At 41.9% G+C, this 21,114-nt stretch overlaps 1 protein-coding gene across 1 annotated transcript in view; it reads left to right on the top strand.

The window, feature by feature from the left end:
* The window catches only part of Srpx2 (sushi repeat containing protein X-linked 2), a 24,083-nt gene extending 6,090 nt beyond the window's left edge, over positions 1-17,993 (top strand). The window contains exons 4-12 of the mRNA XM_028781215.1: positions 1,198-1,278; positions 9,713-9,904; positions 12,035-12,211; positions 12,483-12,609; positions 13,332-13,453; positions 14,821-15,000; positions 15,335-15,468; positions 16,339-16,460; positions 17,486-17,993. Of these exons, the coding sequence (XP_028637048.1) occupies positions 1,198-1,278; positions 9,713-9,904; positions 12,035-12,211; positions 12,483-12,609; positions 13,332-13,453; positions 14,821-15,000; positions 15,335-15,468; positions 16,339-16,460; positions 17,486-17,666 (1,316 nt within the window). The 3' untranslated portion in view covers positions 17,667-17,993. The remainder of the gene's footprint in view (positions 1-1,197; positions 1,279-9,712; positions 9,905-12,034; positions 12,212-12,482; positions 12,610-13,331; positions 13,454-14,820; positions 15,001-15,334; positions 15,469-16,338; positions 16,461-17,485) is intronic.
* The last annotated feature ends 3,121 nt before the right edge of the window (positions 17,994-21,114 follow it).

The raw sequence follows: 21,114 nt of genomic DNA, 5'->3' as shown, positions 1-21,114 counted from the left end.
CTCTCCCTCTCCCTCTCCCTCTCCCTCTCCCTCTCCCTCTCCCTCTCCCTCTCCCTCCCCTTTCGCTCTCCCTCCCTCTCTCTCTTTACTGCAGGAGGCCCTGTGCCTCTGCCCAAGAAAAGGCCACAAGCTTGTGCTCTGTGTGTTTACATAGGTCAAAGGTCTCCAGTTTTAAAGCCCAGCTCTGTCTTGTAAGCATGCCTTCTCCTGGAACTGCACAGTTATCTCCAGACTGCAACTAGGCTGGCTGCCCTCTTCCTGCACATGCACGAGAGCTCAGGGGCATTAAAGAAGGTCTCCCGGAAACTCTGCTATGGAAAGAACTAAATTGTTTTCCAATTAGTTCATACTCATGACTGATTTCCTGCGTCTGGTGGAACACACTGTTTAGTCTCCCAGACAGCCGCAGACCTGCCACCACGAGGGACTGTGCCACTTAACTGAATGGAAGAAGATAGACTGTGAATGTTTTCTAGTTCAGCAGCTCACTGCTAAAGCTGCTCCTGAGGGGAAGGAGAGGAAATTATCCACTGCACTATACGTGTGAAGCCTGAGCTTCAATCAGTAGCACTGAGGAGAGAAAAACAAAAACAAACAAACAAAACCTTACTCTGACTTCTCTTTTTATTCCAAGCCAGAATAAGGTGCTTATGAAAGTGTTCTTGTTCCCCTTTGCCCTTTAAGCCATCCGTCTGCCTCCCTAGCAATTACAATCAGGTGCTTAATATGTCCTGTAGGCTAGTGAGAACTTGAAATATTGTTTCCCGGTGAAAACTGTGTGCAATGTCTGTCACTGGAGAAGACACTTAGGTTCTATTATTTCCTCAGAGCTGGGACAACAGTGCATCCCCAGAGCTTGGCTACTCACTAAGATGGTGTATGAGCTGCAGCAAGGGAATTGGGTGGTTTACATAGTCAAGATTGGAAGAATTGATAAGTGGTTAAGGAGTTCAGCTACTTTTGTTTTGAAAGTCTTCTAGTACTACCAATGAGCCCCCCACCACACCTCACCCCTATGAGGTTGCTCTCTGTGTACCTCCTATGATCAGGATCACCCACAGATAGTCTGCAGCTTTACAAATTACTGGGCAACTCTATGATGAAGTGTCAGATCCTAAGAAAAAGACAAGAGTGAGGGTACTGGGAAGTACTTGAGTGAGAGATGAATACATGTCTATATTTTCTTCCAAATTCTAGGCTCAGGTTACTCTCCAGATGAAAGCTACAATGAAGTATATGCAGAAGAGGTCCCCGCTGCCCGTGCCCTGGACTACAGAGGTAATTCCTATTGTTTCTTAAGCTCAGGAAGGATGCTTTCTGCCCTCTAAGATCTGAACCTTCCCAGAAACATCCTTGCCCATGCTTACCTCATATGTGTCAGAACTGAGCTCAGAGAATCATCAAGATCTATGATTTTCTTTGCCATTGTTTTGATTTTGCTTTTGTTTGCTTTTAAGCATGACCCCAAGCCCTCTCGTTTTGTTCATTTCTTTCCTGAGACAGGGTATCATGCATCCCTAGACAGCTTTGAACTCAAGATCCTTCTGCCTCAGACTCCTCAGTGCTGACATTACAGGCGTGCACTTCCACACCCAGCAGGTGTGCTATGATTTCTAATTATAAATTTGGTCACTGACTTGCTGTGTGGTTTTACCTCCCTAGCCTGAAGGAATCACTAAGTATGGACTGAGTATCTGTTCCTGTGCAGGGTGAGCCTGTGGGAAATACACAGGATACAACAGGGATTTGCCCCCTCAAGGAGCTTGCACTCTGTTTGTTGTCAAGTGAGAATAAAATTAACATATGTAGAGCGACTAAGTGTGAAACTGTGGCAGCCATAAATGAACTAAAAGTATAAGAATTCAGGCAAGAGGTCATTCATGAAAGATGACATCCAGGATAGGCCTTGAAAACGGGCAGATTGTTATGAACTGGAAAAGGTTATAGACATTTGCCAAAGCAGATGGCCAAAGATATCAAGGTAAACCAAAATCTACTGCACTAAGAGACTAAGAAGAAATCCCACTAACTTGAAGGGATAGAATATGGGTGGAGTAGCAGAGAAGAGATTTGAATATAAAGAGTGAAGTAGGAAAGGTCCCATGACTTAGGAGTCCTTACACGGAAAGTCAGAAAGAATACTGTATAGTATTTCCTGAATTGATAGCAACTTAGGTCAGGTGATGTCTAATACGACTTTAATTTATGATTCTCTCTGCCTGTGCTTTCCTGGGCCCACAGAAGAGTTTATCTGTTATGCTACAAACGCTAAAGAGTAGTCATGTGATCTTTCACAGGGGAGTAACACTGTAAAAGATATTTCAGAACACTAGGTTATTTTGTTTAGAAAATAAGGGGTAGAAGGAGAGCCTGAGTTGGGGAGACTCGCCAAGAATCAGTTACAACAATATTATGTAGAAATATTTGAGTCTGGGAGCAAATAAATGTAGAGTAAGGATGGACCCCAGAGGGGCTAGATGTGTAGCCCAATAACACGGTGAATTCATGGAGTGTAGAAGGCTCTCCTGTGTTTGATTCCCAGTGCCACAGTAAAAGGATATATTCCACAGATGTTGTAAAGCAGATGATAAGATTGACTGCACTAATGCCTGGAAGAATCCATTCTGAATACCAAAGAGGACTGTTGAAAACCATTTCAGAAAGACAAACTTTAAAAAGTATGATAGGAGCCTTCGAGATGGCTCAACTGGTAAAAGATCCTGCTGCCAAGTCTGACAACCTGAGTCCAATCTCCAGCACCACAAGAGATAGGGAAACTCGGACACAACACACTTGTCAGAATACGTATGTCTGCCTGCATGCGCGCACACACACACACACACACACATATTTGGAAGGTTGTTGGGCTGATAGCTGAAAGAGAAAGTTTTGTGAATACCCAGCTTAAATAAAAAAGGCTCTCTGAAGAGAGAACCAAGGTCAAGCCTTGAAAGACATTGCTAGATATGTATAGAAGGGAAAGATACATCAGCGAAGGAAAGTCAGTGGTCAGTGTAGAAGACTGTCTATTGGGAATATTACAAAAGCTACAGATGAAAATTTAGAAATCTGGAAAGTGTATGGGATCATCTACATTAAGTATTGCAGAAAGATCAAACTGAAGGATAGGAAATATTTTAGTTGCCTAGGTGGTAAATGGTGACCTTTGAGAAAGCAGTCCCAGTAGAGAAGTGACCCTAACATGGGGTTCTTCTATCTTTCAAGCTATTCTTTCTTATCTTCTTTGTACTGCTAATGGTGCACAACTACTACCTCTGACTCTAACTTCCCTGCTGCCTGTTTCCCCATCCACCCACATATCTCCAGTTGACACACCACATCTTGAAAATGATAGTTCTCTCTCGATCTCCAAATCATATGGCCTTGAGCTTCAGTCTCCCTGGTCTCTCAAGCAGCAGTAAGTACATCCTTTTCTTCATGGTTTTCCTTCCTTGGATCCCATGGTAATTTCTCTGTTCTGGTCATAGTTGAAGCCAAGATAGGAAATGAGGTATGAATAGTGATCATAGAAAGAAGAAAACTGGATCTGAATTTTGGACATCCCTGACCTAGCTCCAGATCTCCAGGACTGCATCTCTAACACTGCTAGATACCCATTTAGAAATGTCTAAAAGAGAATTCTTTTGTCTTATCTGATAAAAAGTTCTACGGTAACCTGACTATCCTACTTCTACTTTCTGATAATCCTACCACCACCTTCTTAGTGACTCAGACCCCGAAGTACCCTAGTGTCATTTCTAATAACCCCCAGCACATTTAATTAACCCTCTTCTCTCATCATTTCTTACTAGTCATTCACCAAGACCTATCATTTCTTTAATACATGGGATTAGAATTATTATTACTTCATAATGGACAAAGGCTATTGTTTACTAATTAGATTCCCAGGCTCACATTTCTGCATTTCCCTAACACAGTGACCTAGTAAACCCATTTTAAAGCAAAGTCTGCCCCTGGGTCCTAGTTTGACCACTTTTTAAACCATTTCCCCACATGAAATTTGTGTTTTAGCTAGGGTGGTATACTGTTTTTTTCCCCAAAGTTGATTTAGTACATCAGGCCTTCCCTCGACAACTCTTTCTTTTTTTTTTTTTCTATTTAATGTATCCATTTATTTGAAGGGAGTGTGCCACAGCACACATGTGGATGTCAGAGAACAACTTGCCATGGAGTTAGTTCTCTCCTTCTACCACGTGGGTCCTGTGGATCAAACTCAGGTTGTCAGGCTTGTTTGCAAGTACATTTACCTCCTCAGACATCTTGCTGGCCCTCATTATTTAATTAAATATCTACTATGTACCTCTTCTGAAATTAATGTTTGGTTTGTTTGCTGAGATAACTCACTCATCTGGCCTTCATTATATACTGTTTATTGCTCTGAACAGAATGGTTATTTAACAAAAGGAATAATCCATATCACTCCCACAGAAGCATATGAAAAGCAGGTGGTGACTGTTAGCCTCCTGGGAACCCAAAATGAAAGAATAAGATACTAAAAATCACTAAATGTAAAAGGTATTTCTTTATGTGGTGTTGTGAATTAAACTCAGGGCCTTTTGCAAATGTTCTACCACCCAGCCATACCTCCAGTCCCAGAAGTACTTTTGAAGGGTTTGGCATCCTCATTACTACCCCTTACCTGCCTTACTGGTTACTTTTAAATGATCAAAAAGCTCTTTAAAAAACCTATATGCCACACAATAGCATTTGCCTTGGTGTCTAGTGTCCAGTAGATATCTTTGGAACTTTGTCTCCAGGCATAAAACAAACTAAACAAGGTTATCAATGATGCATGGAAAGGAGTGGCCAGGAAAAGTACAACCTGAGGTCCTGGCCTCCCTTGTAATCCCTTTTGTGCCTCATAACTATTTTCTCTGCAACTGTACCATTTAAAAACTTCCTGCAATTTAGAGGTGATATCTCCAAACGGAAGTACTGGAAATAGATGCCACAGTGTATTGATGTTTGAAGACAGTCGAGAGAGACAGTGGCTCCAACCCAGACACTGATTTAGAGAACACCATTCCAGAGAGTGGGCATTACATGTGTGGGACTCTATTTGCTTCTCGCCACAGCCACATGGGGCTGCTTTATTACCTCCCATTTTACAGACCAGTAAACTAAGCTCAGGGAAGGCTTACAGTGACAGAAGTTAACAAGGCAGAATGGACATTTAAAGCGAGGTCTGTCTGATCACAAATGCTTATTCCATGTCTTTCATTAAAAATATAATTGTTTTTTAAGCTAAAAAGAAGAGATAACAAGGAAAAGGGATAGTTTCCCTTAGTTTAGGGATAACTGTCCACATAGTTTGGTATTGTTTTCACAATCCTTACACTTTCTGCCATTCAATTATCAGGAGTCAGAAACCTTAGTCTGGAGGTGCAGCCTCAGTCTGCTGAGTGGCTAAGCAGCTTCCCCACAGCTTGTCTCAGTCCTTAGCAAACTAGTAACTCTCTGGGTTACCTTGAGTTTACCACAGAGAAGGTCTTTTCCTTGTTGTCAGACTTTCTTGTCCTTTTATACCCTAACAAAGAGAGCCCTTCTAGTTTCTTAACCCTGAACAAGCTATTATCATGTGCCACTCATAATACTAAGTGTTCTATAAATGTTATTCCATTTAAATAAAGTGCACACTTGGTATGTTGTGATATGCAAAGATTTCAGAAACACATTAATCACTTTAAAAATAGTAGTTAGAACTGTGCCTATAGGTCAGTGATAAAACATTTGCCCAGCATGCATAATGTCCTGGGTTTGATCCCAAGAACCACAAAATGTGGTGGGAATGTGTCAAAAAAAAAAAAACAATGAAAAGTTAAGACACTGTGCAAGGGTTTGCATTATATCTATAAACAAACTGTTACCATGGATTCTTTGGAACAGGAATTGAGCATCAGCATATGAGAAGGACCGAGAGGAGACATTTTACTATATAGTTAATTGCACTTTGGATTCAATATGAAACATGTGGATGGGTTAATAGATACTTCAAAATGGCAGCTGCAGTGACAAGTTTTATACGTAGAATAACCTCTTTTTAGAATAAACAAAGCTTGGATTCCATCCTGCCCCTTACTTCCCAAGGAACTCTGGGAAAGTTCATCTCTAAGGATGAAGACTGCATACCTCACAGGGCTACTGGGAGAACTATATGAAATGGATGTGAAAATGGAAGAAAGATGAGTAAAAAAATACACTGTGGCATCTATTTTCAGTACTTCCGTTTGGAGATACCACCTCTAAATTGCAGGAAGTTTTTTAAATGGTACAGTTGCAGAGAAAATAGTTATGGGACACAAAAGGGATTACAAGGGTGAGGACTCGATATGATTACATTTCCCATCAGACGTTTCACCATGAAGCATTTACCCATAGTCTTAGTTTCAGTTGCCACTGGCAGGTTTTATGTCCAGTTGTTCAGCTAGTTATGACTCTCTTGAACTGTATTGTTACTTCTTTTGTATTTCTTCATCTTATCCACATCAATGGCATGGAAAGCATTGTCTGTCATATGCCTCATTGCCTTCCACATAACCTATCTGTCATCATCCCTGTTCTACCAGTCAGGTGGCCCTACCCAGAAAGGAAATCAGGTCATTCTGGAATAACTTGTTCTTGAGTGCTCCTGCCTGCTCACAAGCCTCACCTTGAAATGTTCTAGAACATTGTGCTATCAGTCTCATCAGTGGCACCAGGCTATACTACCTAGAGACTACCTTCGCCCTTATTTGAAAAATAAGTTTGTGGTTTTGCCCTTTCCCTGTCTCCCAACCTTCTGTCCTTACGTCACAATTCTTCTGGACTAGCAATTAAAAAAATTCATACAAGTATATATTATGTGTTGAATGAATTGCTCCCTACCTCTGTACCCTCCCATTTCTCACCCCTCACTGTTTCCATTGGTCCCCTTTGTTCCCCTTAGATAGTTCCATTTGTACCTGCATGCCATAATTCACTACATCTGTATAAAGTCTAGGAGCCACAAATCTGAAAAAGGATGTGATACTTGTCTTTCTGAGACTAGGCCAACAAGCTTGAACTTTATTTACATTAGCTGGGTTTCTGTTTCTCTCTTTGTATTGATTCCGAGCTTTGTATCTCCGGCTTCCATTCTTGTTTCCTCTACCAGTTTCAATCTGGTGTGTAGTTTCCTTAACACAATATGGGAGACTAAAAGAACAGACGTGCTTTTAAAGTCCCAGGCTCCTATGTAAGTCCTTGTGATATGTGTTGTGGCTGTGTAATTACCAGCTCTGCACAAATCTAGCACTTAAGCAACATTATGTAATTTGGAGATGGTGTCTCCAGATGGCAGCCCCGCCACTACTGCTGCCTTAAACTAATAGTGGAAGCCCCAAGCATGGTACTGGTTGGAGAATAGGTTTTGCTCTGACATCTGTCTTTATTCTCCAGTTGCATGCAAACTGGGGGTCTAGCCTTTCATTGTTCCTTGACCTTCTGGCGGTAATGTGCTTTTGGTAAATGTTCCCCATATCCTTGTCCCTCTGATTTGAAAATCAAATAAGCTTATATGGTCCTTTTTGCCTTCCAAATTCTAGGCAAACAGATCTGTGCCATGCTGTGTGGGTAAACTTGTGCAGGCCATTATCCTGTTGTTTCTTGGTGTCCCTCTAAACTCTGAACCACATAGATAGAACAAGGAGTACTGGTGCACACCTGTAATCCCAGCACTCAGGAGATTCAAGCAGGTAATCGTGAGTTTGAGGCCAGCATGGACTATATAGCAGACACTATCTCAAAATATAAAAAAGAACATAGAACCAGTGGAAGAGTCAGTTATTTTGTTACAAGTAAGGCATCTTTATGATAGAACCACCCTGTAAACTTACGTGCTCTGTACTGACCTGGGATCAGACTTTCAGTCCTCAGCAGTCTGCTATGAGGTCACATTCCTGTTCTTTCTCTCATGTACATCTTCCATAGTTTTTTCCCATTATTTAAAATTTGCATACAGCAGAATGTACTTTCTGGTGTACAGTTGTATGAATTTTGACCAGTACATAGAGTAAAATAATCACAACCAGAAAACAAGAACAGTTTTATCTGCTCAGAAACATGTACCGTGCTGTCACATTGCAGTTCTCCTCTGTCTTTACCTCTGCTATTTGGCAACTACTGAGCTGTACTCTATGCCTATGGTATTGCCTGTCTTGTTTCGCTAGCTTCCTGAAATACACTTAGAATTCATCTGTGTTGTCGCCTGCATCAGCACATTATTCTTAAAACATCGTTATACAGAGATAAACCCAGTAGCTATGCTGTTCACACACAGAACCAATTTTTGACAATTGAGAATAGAGCTACTTCAAACATTAGGGTGGAAGATTGTGTGTGAACTCAGGTCTTCATTTCCATTGAGTAAACACCTTGAAATGAAGTCTCAGGGTCAACTTTCTTTACAAAGAAAGTATGTAACTTCTCGATAAACTACTATTTTTCAGTGTTCCACTGTTTTTCTATTTCCCCAAGCAATTTGTAGTTCTGGTTTCTCTCCATCTTCTTTAGCAATTTGTATTATCATTCCATACATTAGACATCCTCTGGGGTTTATTAATGATATTGCCCTGAGGTTTTGCTTTGCATTTCTTTATTGACTAATGGTGCAGAACATCTTTTCATATGTTTACTAATCATTCATAGATCATCTTTAATAATATGTCTCTTTGTGTCTTTTGCCCACATCTTTACTATTGAGTTTTGAAAATTCTTTCTATATTCTATATTCTATTCACTAGTCTTTTGTTGTGGGTGTGATATGTGGTTTACAAATATTTTCTCCCAGTTTTTGCATTTTCCTTGAGCTTATTCATAGAGCAAAAGTTTTTACCCTTGAAAAGGCCCAGTTTATTGATTTTCTTTAATAATTTATGATTTTGGAATCATTTCTAAGGCTTCTTTGCTTATCTTTGAATCCCAGAGATTTTCTAATTTTCCATAAGCTCTGTTCTTTTTGTTTTCCATGTAAATCTAACATCTATTTTGATGAAATCTTTTGAGTAAGGTGTGAGATTTAGGTTCTAGTTGTTTTCCTCCTCTGCCTCTTTTGCACCTGAAACTCCAATTTCTCTAGTGCCATTTATTTTGAAAAGTTGTCCATTGAATTATTTTTGCACCTTTGTCCAAAATTATATTGACTTACTTAAGTCTATTTCTGGGATCTCTATTCTGTTCCAATGAATTCTGTTTCTTCCCTTTTGACACCACCATACTGTTTTACCATTGCTGTTGTTTTGTTGATTTTATTTATTTTTTAAGTTGTGTTTTCATTACAACATTTCTCCCTTCCCTTTCTATATACCTCTTCCTCACTCGCCTTCAAATTTACGTCCTCTTTATCCATCAATTGTTATTGTATGCATACATACATTTGTATGTATACATGTGCATGCTCACGTGTGCGCGCACGCGCACACACACACACACACACAAACGCACACACACAAACGCACACACACACATTCCTAAATATAAGCCTATTTAGTCCATATAATGTTACTTGCATGCATGTTTTCAGGTCTGACCATTAAGGTACTAGACAACAAATCAGTGTATTCCTCCCTGAGGAGGGCTACCTCTCCTATTCCCAGCTTTACTGAGTTGCCTGTAGCTACCATTCGTGTAAGGTTGATTACTGTACTTCTAGTTTACTTTTCTTCTGCTACTACAGTTCCCCGATGGTGTTACACATTGAATATCCAGGATGGAGAAGCCACATGCTACTCACCAAGGGGAGGAAATTATCATAGTAGCCTAGGCACACGTTGTGAGCTCTCCTGTGACCGGGGCTTTCGACTGATTGGACGGAAGTCAGTGCAATGTTTGCCAAGCCGACGCTGGTCTGGAACTGCCTACTGCAGGCGTAAGTTGCATGTGAGCATATATATACCAATATGTATATGAGAGAGAAGTTAGCCTGCTGGCCATGGAAGGTATATACCTGGATGTTTTACGCTGTGAAAGTTGGTAACTTTCCATAAGCCTCCAACAGAACCTTTCCTCTTCCTGACATTGTGGTTTCTTTTTCTTTGTATGAGGATATTTAAGTCACAGCCAGCCACTCTGACTCATAGAACCCAGAAATGTGTGTGGGAGGATAAGACTTGGCCACGAGGAACTAACTGATCTAAGCCTGGGCCACCTCTTAGAGCTTCCAAGGATGTGTTCCAGACTCCTTCCCACTTGTGGTCAAGTGTCATAATCTTCCTAGCCTCCAGCCTTAGAGGTCTTGCCAGTAAAGCTGATGAGACATCTGCTAGTCTTCATTTTTTTTTGTTTTTGTTTTTGAGACAGAGTTTCTCTGTGTAGCCCTGGCTGTCCTGGAACTTACTCTGTAGACCAGGCTGGCCTCAAACTCAGAAATCTGCCTGCTTCTGCCTCCCAAGTGCTGGGATTAAAGGCATGCACCACCACTGGCCAGCTTCATTTTCTTTTTAAAGTAAGAAGAGTCCTCAATAGCATGATATGAGAACACAAATACACACATATCTTGAATTCTATCTCGCTTCATCTCCCAAACCCCTACCTCTTATTGAAACTCTTCAGCCTTTTGGCAGCAAGATTTGTCTTTCCATATGTGGTCAGCAAATACCATTTGAAGGACATCATGTGCACGGGGTGCTTCAGGAGCTCACTCAGCTCCTCAACTCCCTTTAGGTTGCTAATAGGCTAAGGGGATTGAAACTTTAAATGTGAGCACATGCATGTTGCACACCTGTATGCATATGTGCCGAGAATTCAGAGATAAATGAGCTTGGGGAAAAAAGAAGCTATGGAGGAGAGAAGAAGGTGGATGGCCAAAAAGAAGCCACTACCGTGAGCCTTCAAACCAGGATAAGTACATTGCTTTAGGACTTCGACCTTATCATTTCCAAAATGAATTTGAATTGAACTGACAAAGATATAAGGCTATGAATTATAAGCATAAAACTAGTCGAAAGCATAGAGATGTACCCATTTCTATGAGGTGGCTATTACAGTTGAGTCCTGTCTTAAGCTTGGACCTTCCTCATGATTGAATCTACTGTTTTCACTGTCGCATAATACTGAGTAAATGGATTCATCTGAAGAGACTTAGCTTTCTCCTTGGCTCTGGTTTCAAAGGGGTCATTTTTGGGTGTGATTTTTACATAACAAATGCAGAGGGAAAGAAAAGCAATGCGCTCATCTTCAAGCTTCATTTAGTCAAGAAGAAAAATGAACAAAGCCTATATAAAATTTTTCTTAAAAGTCCTAACATTCAAACTCTATGTAAGACTTAGATAAGCTAAAGAAATGTGTATGGCTTACTTCTCTCAAATGTCAGTTATCTCAAACAAGACTAACGATGGGCTCACAATTATTCTATGCTAACAGTCTTGAAAGCACACATGTTCCACTTTTATTAAATATCACCATGCCTTCTAGACAGTGGCCTGACTCAAGTAGACTGAAAGCTAGCTGACTGTGGCATCTAAGTGAGCCTTGGCTTAATGGTGTGTACAGCCAAGGAACTTTGAACTTGCTTTAGGGCATATAACAATTGAAGAAGACCCAGCATCTAAGAAGCAAGAAACAAAAATTAACCATTGCTGAGGCTTCCCTTAAACTGTCCCTGGGAGGTAAATGTAGTTTACTGAGTAAAAAATAAAAACAGTAAGACTCAGAGAAATGAAGCAGTGTCTCTTAAGTCACAGAGCAAGAGGTGAAGGTAGGAAGCAAACTGAGGTCTTATTTTCATAAGCATGCACTCAAGACAACTGATTTACTTTTTTAGACCTCATTCTCCATCCCACTCAGATTGCTGTTTTACTTTGTAATATGAAAATAAAAAAAGGCAATTTGAGGGAAAGGCAGTTCCACAAAAAATGTTAAGGGCAGGCTGGGTAAGATTTCTATATTCTCTGTTGAATATAAACATGCCCCCCCACACACACACACTGTGGTAGATACTCATGCATCCCCTCCAGATAGTCCCACAGGGTGCTGAACTTGCTGTTTGGTTCTCTCTTAGAAATGAGGTGCCATGTACTGCCATTCATCACTAGTGGCACCTACACCTGCACCAATGGAATGCTGCTTGACTCCCGCTGTGACTATAGCTGTTCTAGTGGCTACCACCTAGAAGGCGATCGCAGCCGCATCTGCATGGAAGATGGGCAATGGAGTGGAGGCGAGCCTGTATGTGTAGGTAAATGCTGGTAGCTCCAGTTTTTCGGTTGCTAAAGGTGATCTGGTATTATGTTCACAGAAGATGTGGAATTCTAATCACAGAATTGTTTTTTCACTATGACAATATAGAATGGGCATAGCATTATTGCCTATAGAACCAGGCTCCTTTCCCCTCTTTGCTAGAGAAAGGTGAACTTTTGTTCTTTTATCTACCCAGTGTTGTGTTATACTGCTTCCACAAGGGAAGGCAGGGGATCTATAAATCCACATTTGATTTTTAACCTTGGCAGACATAGATCCACCCAAGATTCGTTGTCCTCACTCTCGTGAGAAAATGGCAGAGCCAGAGAAACTAACTGCTCGAGTATACTGGGACCCACCCTTAGTGAAAGATTCTGCTGATGGTACCATCACCAGGTGAGCTTTAGTCATGCATGCCTCTTGTGTCCCCCCATAGATTCTCCCAGTTCCCCAGTGTGGTTCACTTCTTCCCTCTGAGTGTCCAGGCACTGCTGTACATGAAGTAGTGAACGATGGAGCACAGTCCTGATAGGGTGGGTCAGCAGGATCCTGGTCCAGCAGTGAATTCTGGGGGGTATGGGGGGAGAAGATCTTCTTCAAGGATTTCAGTGTTACAGCTCTTTTAGACAGCATTGAGTGAAACCGCTCTCTTAGACAGTATTCAATGAAACAGTTTGTATTCTTTATTTGGGGAGAACAAGGACTATATAAACCTTGGAAAGTGGGAAAGGGTTCTTAGAGTGAAGGTTTATTGGCTGAGGCTTAAGGTTCTGGGATGCCTCATTTGCATGGAGACACAATCCAGGAAGTTGAGTCTGTAACTTCACCAAGGATTAAGTGACATTTCTCCGGTAGAGTGTGGGGGCTGGGCCAACTGGATAAGGTAGAGAAAAGGAAGCCCTGCTGGGAAAGTGAGTTCTCCATTTTGCATGGAGCTCAGGGGAGCTACCTAGACATGGTAGACTATGGCCTTTAAATAGCAGAATCTTCCAACACCCCACTGTGCTCACACAATCAGACAATATAGGCTGAGCCTGGGGAAAAGATATGCCTCAGATCTCAATTCTAACTATCTTTCCCTTAGTTGTTCAGTAACTCCTTCACCCTGTCTCATGCAGGGTGACACTTCGGGGTCCAGAGCCTGGTTCTCACTTCCCTGAAGGAGAGCATGTGATTCGTTATACTGCCTATGACCGAGCCTACAACCGGGCCAGCTGCAAGTTCATTGTAAAAGTACAAGGTCAGAAGAAAAAAAAACAGCTCCTCATCCTATACACTGTTCAAATTCCTGCTCTGTCCTGACCTTAAGAAACCCACGACAGCTCTTTCCTCTTTTTTATATTGAGGAAAAGCCAACTTCATCAAACAGACTTATTAAGAAAACCTATATTACATCAGCATAAAATTGTTCTAGAAAGCTTGATTCTCCAACAAGACTTTATCGTCCTTCCAAATCTAGATACAATTCACAAATAGTCTACATCCATTTCTTTTCTTAGTATTCAAAATGATCAAGTCTAATGAGTTGTTTCCTTGCCGTGTCTATCTACAGAAATGATAATGTTGGTGGCCTGCTGGTCCCCTTCCTCTTTGCTTCTGTTTACATAGTTTCACTTCGTTTTTTGGTCATCTTTAAAATAATTCATGCTTATAAATAGACATTTGAAAAACAACAGTTATAGTAGCACATGCCTATAATTCTAGCAGGTGAGGCAGAAAGAGGAAAGCAAGTTCAAGGTTAGCCTGGGCTAAGTAGCAGGATGTAATCTCAAAACTAAAATTAAAACAACACATAAACAGAATACTTTACTACACTCATCTTCCAGGGCTCAATGTTGGTAACATCTTAGTATTTTCCTTCTAATCTTCTCTCTATACATACTTACAATATATAATTTAAGCTTACTCTTTCCACTTTTCATTAAAACACAAGTAATATCCCCATGTTCTTTGATACTGCTTCCAGAAATATTTTTAAGTACAACATAATAATTCTGCTCTAAATCTGTATCGTGATTGGTTTAAGCAGTCTGTCAATCATTGATTCATCTAACTTACACATTATTAAAAGTAAGTGTGACCAAGTGTGGTGGCACATACCTGTAAGATTAGCACTTGGGAAGCTAAGGCAGACAGATAGTGACTTTGGGGGTCTCTTGCCCCCCCCAGAGAATCCTCCTCAGCCTGTGCTATATTGATTGTGAGATCGGGTCCCATGAGAAGGAAAGTCATTCTGCAAGTTGGTCATATTTATACTGGTTATCTATAAAAGTCTACAAACATAGATGACAATATTCTCTTTTAAACATTTACAGTCATCTGATGACTGTGTGTATGTGTGCGTGAATGCTTGCGTGTGTGCGTGAGTGCCTGCACGCGTGTGTGCATATGTGTGTGTGTTTATAAAGACTAGGAATCTGGGTTTTGAATGTCAAATTTAATTCCTTAGTGAAGAAAATTGTATCTCCATCTGGCTACTGAAAACACAGAAAATCTATTCATTCAGATTACCTCAAGTCTCTTGTCCTAAAAAGCCTGGAGTGGACCCTAGAGCACTTCCTGACTATGAGAGATATATAATCCCTAACTTGACCTTCTCCCTGGCAGTGAGACGCTGTCCCATTCTGAAACCACCACAGCACGGCTACCTCACCTGCAGCTCAGCGGGGGACAACTATGGTGCCATCTGTGAATACCACTGTGATGGTGGTTATGAACGCCAGGGGACCCCATCCCGAGTCTGCCAGTCAAGTCGACAGTGGTCAGGATCACCACCTGTCTGTACTCGTGAGTGAAACTAGGAAAGGAGTGACTAGGTTATGGCTCAAAGGCACTCTGAAATAACTCCTTCCATGGTCTAGGGGTCAAATATCAATGCATGTGGTATGAGAATAGAGATTCTGTGATGGGTCTATTTTAGGGCAATAGATGATTCTTAATAATAGATTCTTTGCACATTCCCCCAAAGAATCCTTATACCTCAAAAAGAAGAGTATAAAATATTCAGGTTTCCTTCTGGAATTCACCTCAAGGAAGGGAGGGCAAGGATGTACAAGACCGGAATGCCTTCAGGGGTGAAGAAGAAGGGCATGTTCCGACTGACCGTGTGCTTCTGCCCTAGCTATGAAGATTAATGTCAACGTTAATTCAGCTGCTGGCCTCCTGGATCAGTTCTATGAGAAACAGCGACTCCTCATAGTCTCTGCTCCTGATCCCTCCAATCGATACTACAAAATGCAAATCTCTATGCTGCAGGTGGGACCTTCTGCCTCAGGATGGCTTAGGAAAAAGTTTACTCTGTGCAACACAAAACCTACATATTCCTACTTTTTTGTGGATAGTTTTTGATTCATTTTATCATTATGCATATTGGTCACATTTTAAAAAGTGTTTTTGTGGAAAAGTCAGTAAGTATGGTATGGTAGACATATCAAGGAACTGGGTGTAGGCTGGGAATGGAATGGAGAGAGGCTTGTTAAACTGCTATGGGCAAATGTAAATATTTAAGAATAACCTACAGGTGTGTTTCTAAGGAATTTCACTTGTATAATAAGTTCTGGGTAAGTACCACATAATGGCTGGCAATGCTTTTACACATATACAACTAATTCTCACAACAGCCCCTAAGATGTATTCAGTGACTTGCCCAAGAGGTAGAGCTGGGACTGAATTCAAGCTAGCTAGCTCCAGATCTGTGCTGTCTATCACTGCCAGTACCTAAGTGCTGTGATATTGAAAAGGAAAGCAAGGAAGTTGCATGGTGAATTTATCTGATGAGTGGGAGAGATGGGGAGGTAGGTTAAAGACTGATAAAAAAAGACCAGACTAGGTGGCTGTCAAGAATTGTTTCTCTTTTCTATTGCACGTTGCACAATACATTTCAGACAGCTAAGTAGAATAAAGAAAACATTTTTGTGAAGCCAGTACTTCAGGAATGTGAGGTAAGGGGTCATACAAACTTCATAGTATTGTGATCTCTTGTGTATGAGATTGTGTGATCATTGCAGAAACCTTTCCTTTCCCATGTTGCCTTAATGGAGTCACAGGGTTGGGGGGGGTTAGCGAAGCAGCCTAAGAACATAAATACAAAAGGCTATTCTATTTAATGTTCTTTCTCTCTCCCAGCAATCTACCTGTGGACTAGACCTGCGGCATGTGACCATTATTGAGCTGGTGGGACAGCCACCTCAGGAGGTGGGGCGCATCCGGGAACAACAGCTATCAGCAGGCATCATTGAGGAGCTCAGGTGCCAGCTTCAAGGCTGCAGGGCAGGGATAGGCAAGAAGCTGATACAGGACACTAGCAACCAAGAGCAAGGCTGAGCAGACAGACTTGACTTAGTGTCTTGGAGGCATTTCTTGTGTTTGAACCACAATAGCTAGATAAGTACAGTGATTCTCAGTTCTAAAGGAACTAAACAGAGCCTTAAAATACACACAGCCAGGGTCTGCCTCAAAGCACAGGTATGGGCTTTCATAAAGGTACTTCAGGTGACTTTGAAGAGCCACAACTGAGAGAGACACAAATGATTCCACTCCAGACTAGAATCGTTAGGAAGCTTCTGATCTCTGCCTATGAGCTCCTCTGTTTACTTCCAGTCTCCAAAGGAGAAAAAAGCATCTTTGGTCACTGAAATCTGAACCATATCTATCTGGAAAGAGAAAGGTTATAGGCAACAGGTGGTAGAAGTTGACTTTTCTCATTATCTATCCATTATCAGCCTTACAGTTCCCCCAGTTATGCTCAGGTCCAATAAAGGCATCAGTGTTCTCTGAGAAATAATACCTACCTCTAGGATTCAGTTTCAATGGGGACAGAACAATTCAGGGCAGTTAAAGAGACTAAGAAATAGTGAGGACCGAGATTTGCAGCTACAGATGGAAGAGTTAAACATGATTTGCTAATCAACGTTATGGCTCCTAGGTACAAAACATGCATGCAAGTCATAGGTTCTCCAATTACATGCCTCCTGGAGTTGCTCCGTGCAGGCTGCATGCAGTAGGCAATATTCTTGCTTTAAGTGGAAAACACAGTGAAGAAATAGCAGGCTAGGGTTAGGAGGGAAAGCTAAACATGAAAGGCTACCAGGACTAGGAATGCAGAAGAAAATAAGCAAAAAGGATTTGAAATGGGGGTCGGGGTGGGGGGGGGCAGGGGGTTGGCAGGACAGTGGAACAAGGAGGAGCAGAGCTATAAAAGAGCAGAGGGGAGTAGTAAAGTCTTGTGGAACTTGGACCACAGTCTCATACATCTCTGAACTGTTCTGTCTAGGCAATTCCAGCGCCTCACTCGATCCTACTTCAACATGGTGTTAATTGACAAGCAAGGTATTGACCGGGAACGCTACATGGAACCTGTCACCCCTGAGGAAATCTTCACATTCATTGATGACTACCTGCTGAGCAACCAGGAGCTGGCACGTAGACTTGAGCAGAGGGACATATGCGAGTGACCTTGAGCCAGGGTGTGGCTGAGGCAACTGTCCTAGGAAGCTTAATCTGAGGAGGAAATGTTTTCCCACTGTTGGGAGCAGCCCTCGGGTGGGGGTGAGGTTTGCTGGATCTAGGATCGTTCCAGGCAACATTTGAGGGCAGAATATTCATTTCCCTAAGCCAGTCTCCACTTCATGTAGCACTGGAGGAGCCTATGAAAGTAAGTAGGGACTGAGGACATGCCCTGGGCAGTGAGTTGTAGACAGAAGGTCTTCTTTCCCTGACTGGAGGCTCTACCTAGCTTTCCAAAGTCTTTCAGATAAGTAAATCCTAAATTCATTCCTTAACTGTGTTGTAAATTGTTCATCTTCTCTATGGTAACAGCAGAGGGCAGCATTGAAACAGACAAGCAGGACACTTTGAACAAGTATAAATAGATTTCTTTCAAAGTTAATTGTGTTAGGAGCAGGAGAGGGGGGACTAGGATCTACAAAACATTCTTGAAGCTGTTTGTCATTTCCCTTTCCAGGATGCTAGGCTTAAAAACAATGGTCCTTGAAACCATTTCATCATCAAGAGTTAGAAAAACATTTTCTCCAGAGGGATTTTGGGAAGCATCATCTAGCCACAGCAGGATGTTCCCTCCTAGATGTTCCAACTAGCTTGTGGGCAAGAACTTCTGCTAAGGTGTTTTAGTACCCTGGTGATGGCCCTTCTTTAGAGGATTCTGCAGTCTGTGAACAAGATTACCTCTAAGAATTGAGGAGATGGCTCAGCTGGTGAATTGCTTGCCATCAAGCATTGACACCTGAGTTTGATCCCCAGAACTCATATAAAAAAAGCCAGATGTGGTGGTGTGCACTTGGAATCCCAGCAGAGAGGTAGAGATAAGCAGATCTATGGGAATCACTGCTCAGCAAGCCGAGTCGAATGGTGAGTACCAGGTCATGTAAGAAATGCTATCTCAAAAAACATGGTAAATGGCTTAAGAAACAAAACCCAAGACTGACCTATGATCTCTACACACAGGTACACATATGTGCGTGCACAGGTACACACGCATGTGCACACACACACACCCACCACATCACCAAACATAGCAGGAAAACAAAATAGATAACTTCATGCATTAACTTCCTCTGATTACCCACTTTTAAGAAAAGAGCACAGCACAGGTTGCTACAGTAGGTCAGGTGAGGAGCAAGGCTTGAAAGTAAACTGTGAGGTTGGGCTTTGGGGAAATGGAAAAACACAGATCCCTGCTCTTCTTCTCTTCCTTCCTTTCTTTCTTTGCTATGCACCCTTTGTCCCTCCAACTCCCTGCCTTGTATGCTGGCCGCTAAAGCCAGGATCTTCAGAATGCCAAGCACTGCTGCTGGGAGCACTTCTGGTGTCGCACAGAGTGTTTCACTAGTGTTTGAAACAAAACCTTCTTCCCTTGCTTTTGAGAACAGTCTATTATTTAGCGGTGGGTGTCACAGTCATGGTAAAGACTCAGATGCCCTGTTCCTTCAGCTTTTTCCTGGGCATCCTTGGGCAACTAGAGATAGCAAACAGGCTGGCTGGGGAGGCAGAGATAACAATACTCTAGCACCTACTATGTGTCAGGAGTCATTATGAAAACATTGCAAACAAGGAAAACTACTGATTAAGTCAGAAGTCTTCACAAGAGCCCTAAGAAATAGGTGCTGCTATTAGCTCCTATTCACTGGTGAAGGATTGAATCCCAGAGAGGCTAGGCAATATGCTAAGACCCTAACAACCAGTAAGTGGTGGTCAGGTATAAACAACAGCAACCAAGCTCCACTGTGCCATCTGAGGAGGAAGGAGCAAAATGAAAGGCTCTCAGCCCAGGAAAATTCTTCCTTAAATCAGAGTGGTAAGACATAACTCACAAACCCGCAGCTTATGCACAGAGGCAGCAGTGAATCAGAGAGAAGCAATTTTAACTGGGGTTTTAATGGAAGTCTCGGTTTTAAGAGGCAAGGCAAGAAGTCAGCCAGTTGCCCAGTGGAGTAGAACATGGAAGCAATGATCAAACCTGGAAGAAGAGGGAAAGGCCCTTCTCTTTCATCTCTTGAGAGAAACACTGGAACTTTGAAAAGCTAAAGGCAAATCATAGGCAGAAGGGGAAATACGGTGAGTTGATGTAGGAAATGTCTGTTCAGACAAGGTTTGTGATTCCAAAGGCAAAGATGGAGCCTTTGGAAAGATAAACTTTCTCCTTGTCTTTACCCTAGTGCTTCAACTGGCAAGTCAGGACATGCTAGTAGATCAAAGGCCCAGAAGATAACACTGGGCCCAACTGCCTCCCACATAAAGTGCCCAGCTGGGCCTGACCCTTGCTCGGAAATGTTCTAAGCAAGTGAACCTTAGCACAACTTGGGAGGGGGTTGTTTTGTTTCATTTTGAGTAACCAAATCCTTCTTGACTTCCTTAGGTGGGTTACACCTTAACCTCCTTGGTAGTCCTTTATAGATTATGACTTAAGAAATCCAAGTGGAGAAGAGAGACAGGAGTAGAGTCAGGGCCACGGCCAGTCAGACACAAGGGAACTGGCACAAGTACCATTTAATTCCTTCCTATGAAGCTCCCTTTTCCCCTCCCCTCTCCTCCTGTTCTCTTCTCTGTCCCTCTATCCCATTTTTGACACTCCCCTCTTTCTTGTTCCCTCTCTTCTAATCTCTCTCTTTTTTAAAGATTTATTTAATTTTATTTTATATGTATTGGTATATTGATTGCACGTATGTCTGTGTGAGGGTGTCAGATCCCCTGCAATGGGAGTCATAGACAGTTGTAAGCTGCCATGTGGTTGCTGGGAATTGAACTCAGGACCTCTGGAAGAGCAGTCAGTGCTCTTAACCACTGAGCCATCTCTCCAGCCCCCTAATCTCTCTCACACATACACTGAAACACAAGCTGGGTTGTCACTGTGATGGCTTGGTGATTCCAAAGCACTTTTATTGTTTTCCTTTGTAAATTAATTCCATTTCTCTATGGTATTTTGAAGACACGAGCCATCCTTTTCCTTAATGCTTTGCCCTTAACATACATCCTTCTCACAGGAAGCAATCTGGTAGAATTAGAGCTGAATTCAAAATGTAATACTATCACATGACAAGGAGCTCATGTTTCTTTGGCTGCAAGAAGAAGTTTCCTACTTCATATGGTGTTGGAAAGAGTCAAGCAATATTATGGCAAATCTTGTGTACAAGATGCATTTTGTGTTTGCATAGAGGCCAAGAATCACTTGAGCTAGAAACTGGGGGCCTTATTTCAAAGATGAGTTGTCTACCATCTATGATTTAGCTCTCAAATCTAAAAAATGGAGAGATGAGGGAAAATATCAACCTCCCAGAGAAACTGAATAACCTAAGAAAGAAGTGTTGGTGGCATGGAGTGTGTCGTCTAAGTGACAGTGGCAACACTAAGTCAGGACATCAGAGACGAAAGCATCTGCAGCACTCA

Source organism: Grammomys surdaster, unplaced genomic scaffold (assembly GCF_004785775.1).
Source record: "Grammomys surdaster isolate TR1022 unplaced genomic scaffold, NIH_TR_1.0 61, whole genome shotgun sequence".
NCBI lineage: Eukaryota > Metazoa > Chordata > Mammalia > Rodentia > Muridae > Grammomys > Grammomys surdaster.
Note: the sequence above shows the minus strand (reverse complement) of the source record. Positions and strands in the feature narration are given on the sequence as shown.